This window comes from Cariama cristata, unplaced genomic scaffold (genome assembly GCF_000690535.1).
Source record: "Cariama cristata isolate BGI_N322 unplaced genomic scaffold, ASM69053v1 scaffold20285, whole genome shotgun sequence".
Taxonomy (NCBI): domain Eukaryota; kingdom Metazoa; phylum Chordata; class Aves; order Cariamiformes; family Cariamidae; genus Cariama; species Cariama cristata.
In genome coordinates, this window is record NW_009617177.1 from 14,878 (window position 1) to 24,331 (window position 9,454).

The 9,454-nt window shown below is 46.0% G+C and overlaps 1 protein-coding gene across 1 annotated transcript; it reads right to left on the reverse strand.

The window, feature by feature from the left end:
• PCYT1A (phosphate cytidylyltransferase 1, choline, alpha) lies at positions 1–9,040 on the reverse strand. Its single transcript, XM_009700454.1, has 8 exons — positions 8,960–9,040; positions 7,830–7,929; positions 6,017–6,133; positions 3,843–3,994; positions 2,949–3,027; positions 2,045–2,187; positions 789–977; positions 1–207 (listed from the first exon to the last, which is right to left on the reverse strand). Exons 1-8 carry the CDS (start codon positions 9,038–9,040, stop codon positions 1–3), a joined length of 1,068 nt encoding a protein of 355 aa, XP_009698756.1.
• Positions 9,041–9,454: the final 414 nt, after the last annotated feature.

Below are 9,454 nucleotides of genomic sequence, written 5' to 3' on the forward strand. Positions count from 1 at the left end.
TTAATCCTCTTCATCCTCACTGATGTCATAGGTGACTGCAGACTCATTCCTGGAGCGGTTGGCCGGTGAGGAAGGAGGAGTCTTGGTTGAAAAGGGCCAGCGGAAGGAGGGAGACGGGGAGCGGTCGTGTGTCGGGCTACTGCTGGGACTCTGCTTTGGGCTGATGGCCTGCAGCATCCGGCCCTTGCCCTCCTTCAGCATGTGTTTCTAGTGATGGAAGCAGGAAGACAGTTAGCATGGCTCAAACAGTGACAGAAATGGACACTACTTACAGCTTGTGTAGCATTCTGAGTTATTGTGTCCCTTCAATGCTTCGTGTGATATAAAAGCAGAAAAAGCCCAAGCATCACTCTTGGTTTTGGAAACTGCATACAGTGTAATCATTACCCATTTTTAAGCAATTCTAACATGAAGGACCTGTGATATTTACCCAGCAGCACAGGAGAGTCTGGCAAAAACAAGTAGCTTCAGACTCATCCCAGGCCAGTGACAAAGTGACCGCCAATCTCTTGGCTGCAGGACACAAGCTGGAGCTTAAAGGCCAGCATGTGGGACTCGGGAACTTTTCATGCTACAACCGTAACTGGCATTATCCAGCTGGCAAGGGTGAGGGCTTCCTGTAAACAGGCATCCCAGGCTTGGGCAAACTTGTCTGGAGACTGGCAGCACACTGAGCACTGCAACAAACTGTAAACCTTTGCTCTGTGGACTGTGGGCTCCAGAAGCCCTACAATGACTGCTGAGCTCTCCAAAATCCCCATTCCCCTTTTCCCAGAGCAGCTCCTTACCAATGCGCCTTCTGGGCCAAACATCTCCAGGAAATTGCCGATGAACTCCCGGGACTTCTCTTCCCACTTCTGAATGAGATCAATACTTTTCTCCTCCACTTTCTGGACAAATTCTTTTGACTTCTCCTCTACATCCTTCACCCTCTTTTTCACCTTATCCACACGCTCCTGGAGGTGATACTTCTTCTCCTGTACATTAAGCGGTGGATCAGAATACAGCTCACCAGATCTGAGTGGCGATCACCTCTGCTCTGTGTTATTACACTGAACTGCTGCTTAAGCCTCAGCATCTCCATTAGTCTTGTGACACTTCTCCTTCACTTCAGTGACACTTCTTCCCTAGACTAAATGGCAGACATAGCGGGGCTGTGAGATGCTTTGTGGCAGGCACTGGCACAGTACACAAAGCGAGACTAAACACAGAGATAAGCACTATTTAACAGGAGTGCATGGAAGAGGGAAATATTTATACAATATACAGATTAGATTTGAGTAACCTGCTGTAGGTCCCTCTGCATATCACAACAGCACAAGTCTTTTTGCTGGGTGTTTTTAAACAGAGGCAGAGTTACATGCCAAAGAGAGGCCAAGCAGCCATTACCTCTCCTGTTTCATCTTTGTATTTGATTGTATTTAAACAAATAGGCATAGTATCTGAGTAATAAAAAAATGTTGTTTACTACTTCACTTCCAACATCTGAACTGCCTTCTGCCATGCATTCTGCTTATGGGCTAGAGCTGCTCAGCACAGGATCAGAGCACATCCTTCTCTCCTACCCAAGCACTGCTGCTCCTGCAGCTCCAAGAAGGGAATACTGCAGTGAGAACAGGATCAGATTTTATCCTAACAAATGACTCTACCTTAAGAAGGTGGTTGAGGGAAGAGGAGGGAGCTGAGACACAGCAGCTGCTGCCAAGAACAACCCACGCTTCATTCAATTCAAGAAAACACACATTTCACCACGCACCCTGTCTCCAGCTCTGCCAACAGGTAAAACATCACCAAGACATTTCTGACAATGGAGCAGTATTAGCGAAACCCAATTCCTCTGGGTGGGTCCCAGAGGCAGTTTCAGGGGCAGAAGAAGCCTAATTTCTACTCCAAGGACACTGGTTTGGTGCAACTGCTTAGCTCTGCAGACTGGCTTTTTACTGGCATATGGCAGGACTGTCCTATCACTAGACAAGACTTTACATCTCCACACTCTGTAAGATTCTGCTTCACGCAGCTTGTGATGAGACACACTTCAACTCACGTTTATGAAGCTGACATTGAGCTCTTTAGCTGTGTAGCCCCGCTGCAGGTTCCGTCTAGCATAAACATCATAGTCCCGCACTATCCGGGTGATGATATCGGATGTTGAGATCCCCTCAGTCCTCTGAGTTGGCGCAAACATGCCTAAAGTTGGGGAACAGGGCACAGGACAGCTGTATCAACACACACAGCAAAAAGCTGCTGCCACCTCTGTTAGGAAACAATCTCTTCTGTTAAGAGCTAATTTCCTAACTGTTCTCGCACCACCACACCTTTGTCTTGAATGTACAATACCAAGCTCCTCCTTTCTGGGACTATGAGGAAGACCTAAATAAGACCAAAGTATGTCAAAACCATGTCAAAATACATGTCTTCTAATGAAAAGCTCTCCACTTTTGCTGGTTTAAAGACTATTGACTACAGTCCACTGCATATAAAATAGTGTGGTGACAAGGACAGGACAAGGGGTCCTACAATGTAGCAGGAGGACATACAACAAGCTCTGATGGCTGGGTTTGGATAGATTTAAATAAGCTGCACCCTCACTGAGTTTTACAGCAAACAGCTAGAGGAGGCACTTTGCTAAGTTCAGGAGATTCTCCATTTGTGAGAATCTGTAAGCCAAACCATAGTATTTTTTCAAAAGGTGGCTGTTAATTCGATCACAATAACTCGACTGGAAGTAGGAATTAATGCTGGTCAACGCTTGGCCTGGGACATCGAACAGTCCTAGCCTTATGAAGTAGGACCCAAAGCTGGGCTTCTCCCTGCCCTCAGAGCCTCCTGAGCAGACCTTGTTCCCAGAGGGGCACTGTCACACCTCCAGGCATAATCCTGCCAGGGGCACAGGAGAAACTACAGCAGATCTTCGACAGGGAGCCCTGGAAAATCTGACCTGGACTCACCTGCTTCTTTTATGTGCTTATAAACATCATCACTGCCAGCAGAGGAATAGGGGATGTCATCGTGTGCAACAAAGTCGATCTGAAAATTAAGAAAGCAATGCAAGTCAGCATTTTATCTTGAAAGCGCAGGTCTCCTGCTTTCTGTCAAAGGATGGTAACTTTTTCCTCAATACCTTCCTGCAGGGGTGTGACAGAGAACAGCAAAACACTTTTCTCTGTTAAAAAGCAACACAGAGCAGTCCCAAGTTCTACTGGCAATTGCGTATCAATTGTAAGTACGCACCAGAGAGGAGAGGCTGGGACTAAGGACACAGCTGTTTTAAGCTCCACAGAGAAATGGCTTGATAACGGCAACAAGGGTAAACTAAGCAAACTCCCCTGGAGACTTCTTCACCTCCCAAAGCAGTTCAACAGTTGTTAGAAACTCCTTTCCCTTGATCTTACCAATTGATAAAAGACTCTCAAGACAGCTTGCCTGGTCTCCTGCTGCAGGGAAGCTGATGTAGATCTAAGCTGCTCCTGCTGTAAGCAGGGAGTTGGACCAGACACCCTCCAGAAATCCCTTCCAACCCATGTTATTCTCTCCTTACTGCATTTCTCACCAATCTGTAACCAGCATCAACTTCTCCTGGAACAGTGAGAACCTTCTCAGGCTTTTTCACCATGTCACGATCTCTACCTTATTTTAATATTACATGCCAGCTCAGCAAATGCTTCTAGTCTCCTAAGAAACCCACTCAATTCCCATAACCCAGTTCGTTCTATATTTAAGGAGTTTCAACAGAAATGGGTTGCTCAGGCAGAGGTCACCCCCATGGATGAATTCTTGCTGTAAACAGCAACCATAGACAGAGGCTGATCAAAATTCAGAACAGATCAGATGTCACGAATTACCCTGTGCTCTGCCAGGAACTCAGGGGTGAGCGTCCACGGCGCATTTCTCACCACTTCGTCCACATAGCGACAGTGCTGCACAGCGTCATACCGCTCATTTTCATTCATTACCGTGAAGCCCTTGAAGTTATGGGTTAGCTCATCACTGCAGACTGAAGAAACAGGCAGAGAAGAGTGAGCCTGAGGTACTTACCCCAATGCTTTACAGTAAAAGGACCTTGCACACACCCCTGCTAAACCAGGCAATGCCAGCTGCTGAGAGAGGCTGGCACCGGCACTTTCAAACCCAGCTTTTCAAGTCACAAAGCACCAGCAACAGGGAGCGGTGCAGGGCACTAAACTCCTAAGCAATTCTAGGCAGGGTGTTTGGGGAATTTCTGCCCAAGCTGGTGATCTACACACCAAGCCCTCAAGGTCTCAAGGGCCTACAACGCTTATCAAGAAAACCAGCCAATACAGGAGACAACTCTCCTGTATGAAATGGCACCTGGGGGCCTACCGGGCAGAAATATGTTTTTAAATCTATGGATGTCTCAGGCTTGGAAACTGAAGCCCATAAAAAAAAACACACTCCCTAAGCTTCCAATTTCATAAAATGCCATACCACAGTCCAGTTCTTGGAAAGTTGTATTAAAATAAAGGGTGAGTTCACAGCAAATCAAGTTAGCTTAATTATTACGTTCTACAAGAAAGTAAATTGACAATTCTTCATAATCTGTAATGTAACATATTGAGAAGGAAGGAGTTTTATTTGGTTATCAGACTCAAAAGTAAATAAGGCACTACTGGTCTCACTGGTATTGGACATATTTATGTTCTAGACAAACAGATGATAAAAAGCGGGTGAGATTGCTCCCAGCTTGGAGTTAATGTTCACTTGGGCAGTGGCCTTTTGTCTCAGATCCTGGTGCAAGGAGAGCAGTTCACTGCCCTCCACCTCCTCATCAGTCTTCCAGAGGCAGAGAACATGTTAATGTAGCAAGCTGTGTAACCATGTTAGTAGTTTGACCTGAAGTTATTTTCCTGTTTGATGTACAACATTTATGTACATGGGGATGTCTTTCTGCCTGGAAGATTTCTAAGCGCAGTGCATTTTGTAGGTTGGAGCAACTATTTCAGCTTTCAAAAAAACCCTTTCCCTTCCCCTCCCAGACACTACTGTAGCACACACAAAAAATGCAGAAGTACCACTATAAAAATGCCCTCAGCAGCGAGTAAAACTGTGATAAGGAAACAAACCACACAAAGACGTTATGATTGCTCTACCACAGGATCAGAGTTTCATTTTGCTTCAGGAAGCTAATGGTAATTGAGAAAACTAGTTAAAGGTATTCTCAGCTCTGATACTTTATCATCATTATGCAGCCTGACAAGAGGTCACCTCCTGATAGACAACATGCATAGCCTGATGTGTCTTTAAGGTGGGTGAAGGTACGGGCAACAGAGGCACTGCCTGGACAGGGGCCAGCGTATTACAGCAGCCAGAAGAAAGGGTTTCTTTAATCCCGTTATATTGTTGAGGGAGGCCTGGCTGAAACACCCCTGCTACATCCCCTCAGGCAGTCAGCAGGATATTCCTGGCATCATCTAAAGACTTTTGAACCTAACAGACAAAATGGGGAAATTTTATTTGGAGAAATGGGGCCTCACTGACTTCCATGTGGTCAGGCACATGCCCAGGGAACCACCATGATCTCCACGCTCCTAGTGGGACCTGTTTGGGATTAGCCATAAGCAATCCCCAGTAGGCAGCTGGAGTGGGAGAATGACTTGCAGGGCGATACAGGTGACAAAAAGCTCAACCAGCCATGGAGGGACTGTTATTCATTCTTTAACTGTCTCATTCAATAGGCAGATGCTTAATTGTCCCTAATATATTTTGATACTCAGATGTGCAACTCACCAGTATCCGTCACAAAATAGAGGGGTCAAATTAGAACAGCGTGATCAAAAATCTTTTCCTTAAGCACCCATTTGGTACAAGGTATCTTTCTGCAGACATATCCAACTCTCAACACATTGCAATAAGACTCCAACATTTGGGACAACTGGCTGCAGTGAGAGCCACTGAGGCCATAAAGACAAAAACCCTCCTATGTCATCTGTATGCACCACCACAGACAGAGGTAAACGGTACTCTTAAAACAGCCAATGTCAACAAGGTCACTCCTTACCTCCAACAATGAGGTATGTGTTTGGGAAGAGGTTCTTCGCTTGCATCAAGGCCCGGGCATGTCCAGAGTGAAATAAATCAAATATTCCATCGGCATAAACTCTGACAGGGCGATCCACTGTGCCAAAGGGACAGAGAGACTTTTGTGAAGATGCCTTCCTGGAGAAGCAGCTGCTGCTCATGCTGGCATTTGGGGACCTTCTGAAACTCACGGGGGCATTGCAGAAAACTGGCAGAATGCAGAGCCGTAGCCAGGAAAAATTTGTGAAGAGAAATGGCTGGCGCTCTGCCCTCCCACATGGAAACAAACGCAGCTGAGCACAGAGCTGAAATACAACCATGTTCAAGGACAGACTCAAAGCCTACCACATATCCACTGAAACAAGGTGAAGGGAGACCAAAGGGAAAGCAAACCCTGAACAATCTCCCTCCTATGGAAATCCAAATGCAGCATTAACTCTTTACACAGCTGTGAGCTACTGGAGGGGAACTGGCCCAAATGTCTCACAAGTATCTGATTTCCCCCTGCCAGCCAGGATGGCATTTCAAGACCTTTTCAGCATCCCTCTCTGCAGCCCACTACCACAGCTACCAGTCTGGCTGAGAGACAGAGCCTGGGAGCCAGCAAGAGGAAGAGTTGATGCAAAGGTAGGGTTGTTAAGTTCAAGCTAAGCAGAGGAGTCAGTTTTAGGACAGCTTCTTACAATCACTTTTCAGCAAAACCACCTCAGTCTGAAGATGCCAGGAGGTTCTGGAGGGCCAAGGATCTGGAGATCTGAGATTGCAAAAGCTTTCTGTATGCCAGAAGAGGGCTGGTCCTGGCTGGCCTTTATGAAAGTACAATCATGTTCTGGAAATTGGCTGGGACATCCTTCCCTTTTCCTCCATACCTGCAGCAGCTGCAGTTCCTGAGCACAGGCATAAACAGCAACAAGGAAGCATGCAGTGTACTTTAGTCTTAGCAGGCAGGAGAGCCATCACTGTTGAAATCAGAGACCTTTGTGCACGCTTTGGAGACTTTCAGCTGGGAAAGAAATGCGGACTGTGAAATGCATTGGATTTCCAGAACCTCTGGCAGGAAACCATTGCCAGGTCTCAATCTGAGCTGGTTCATCTCTCACCAGCAGTCAGATAGGTAGAAGTGAAGCATTTTTATTGTCTCTGTAGCCATAACAGAGAGGACAAGTAAGACAGCACTGTCTGCACACTGTTTGGCAAGAGAGGGCAGCCATCCTTCAGAAGTCAGTCCTGCCTCTGCCTCCCCTTTGGACTTGCAAAGAGAACAGTGTTTCTCCCAGCCTGGTATAGAGAATAAAAGGGCACGTTCTTGTTGTGGGGCTGGCCTACTGTGTTTAATGACACTGACTTTGATTCAAATCCAGGCTAGAATGGGACATTCTGGACAAAGATATATCTTGGTTTTACTCGCCCATTTCAAGTTTCAGAAAAGATGACTTTTAAAGTGCTTAACTTTAAGCTGCTTCAGACAAAGTAGTACAGAATCATGTTCAGCTCTGATACTACTCTATAGCTGTCAGTGGCACAGGAAGAGCTAAAGCACAAATACCTGTTTGCTTCAAATAGTCTTACTAGTGAAGGTATGGGTCCTCACACAAGCTCCAATTTCAGTTGTACTGGCAGGCCCAATTTCACATGGGAACAGTTATCTCATCACCAAAGCATTAACTAAGTCACTGTCTGCAAACTTGGTCTGACACACAAGGCCGGTTTGGTCTCAGATGTATCAAAATCATACCCGCCCCCTCAAAACCCAACATTTATACAACCCTCTTCCAGTCTGTTTTTTTACTTACATGGGGTCCCTCTCATCGCTTCTTCATATGTTACTCTGATGTATGGTTTGCTGTAATCGATTTCCACTTCATCTGAAAATGGAGCCGGTTCCCTCAGTCCCTAAACAGCCAGAGAAGTTTAGCTGTGAGAATGCAAAGGTGAGCACAGCACATAGTGGCAGGACTGTCACTGTGGTGTCCTAGTCACCCAGTGACTCACTGTGTCTCTGCACGATTCAAACACATATACTAAAAGACTAATTAGTGCTAAACCTCAAAACAGCCCTGCAGGGTGATTAGCCTGAGTTTAGAGAGGAAGAAAGAGAGAAAAGTAGAGTTAAGAAGATGGTAGTCATACTGGACGCAAGAAAACTGGAGGCTCAGATTTGCAGCTGGTAAAACCAGACTTTTGACAAACAGCAGTTCACAGCATCACAAGCCAACCTTCATCAAACCGCACTGTTGCAGCTAAGCCCACCCAGGCAAGACCAACACTTTGCTGTGCCTGAGTGCTTGTGCGGTGATGTGCAAGTTGTAACAGCTCCTCAATTTGAGTATATGAACGAGCAGAAGAGCAATACCAATAGCAGCACTAATTGCCCGGAAACGTGCATATCGTTACCGATTTCTGAGCCATACATAGTGAGAGACTGACCTCAATCTGTGGCAGAATATCTCCAACTGCTGCAGGAAAACCCCTCTAATCTGCTAGCTTGACCACAGCTGTATGTTTAATCAGCAGCTGAAGTCCAGGTGTAATTTCCGGTCTCCTCTGAACAGAAAGCAAGCATCTGCCCTTCCCATAACAGAACGAACAGCTCAATTTCCTTCTAGCCAGAAGGTGTGGTACAGCAACGGATGTCTCTCTCTTGAGCCAGAAGACTACGAAACAAGCTTGCAGATCATTACAATAATACCTTCAAGCTGCAAAAAGCTAATCAGCAGTTTCCTCTCTGGCTTCTTGTGCCATTGTAGCATCCTGCCAGGGTGCCCAGCACCACTGCAAACAAAAAGACCTCTGCTATTATTGCTAATGTCATTCCTTATTAGAGTGCTCAAAGTGAAGTGCACAGGAAACCAACCACTGACCACTACATTCAAGCAAACCAATACTGCTGAAAATCTCCTTTAACGTACTGAGGCTCTAGTACCTGCGTTTCACACACCACCTCCTCTACCAGGATCCTCACCGTTAGGTAAGGCCCGCAGATCTCTCCTTTCATCACTGCCATTATATCTGGGACTTGTGAATAAAGCCAGATTCTTTGCAGTTTGGTTGGCACACACCTGATACGAAGCTAGGAATAAAAGCATAAAAAAACCCTACCAAAATTATCAGCGGATCAGAGAAATGTCCTCAAAAGCTCCTGCCAGAGCCTTGCCCTTCCTCTGCAGTGCCTCTGAGGGTCAGGACTCAACATGATGTGCACCATACAACAGGCTAATGCATCAGCAGGCTTGTTACCACCATCTGCTGCTGAGCCCCACTGCTTCAGGGGAACACTCTGACAGCCAGCTGCTTAGTCGGGAGTGGTAAAGGCTTCAAGGTAATGTCATAGTTAGGCAACACTATTATTTTTGCTATAATAAATAAATCTTTCACAAAAGGAAGAAAAAAAGGTATCTTTCATCCGGAGGCCTGCATT

Coding starts and splice junctions, on each gene's coding strand:
- PCYT1A (XM_009700454.1), bottom strand. CDS start 9,040: ATGGCAGTGATGAAAGGAGAGATCTGCGGGCCTTACCTAACGGTGAGG. Junction 7,930..8,959: donor AGGTGGTGTGTGAAACGCAG/GTACTAGAGCCT, acceptor CTGGCTGTTTAG/GGACTGAGGGAACCGGCTCC. Junction 3,995..6,016: donor CACATACCTCATTGTTGGAG/GTAAGGAGTGAC, acceptor CTGTTTCTTCAG/TCTGCAGTGATGAGCTAACC.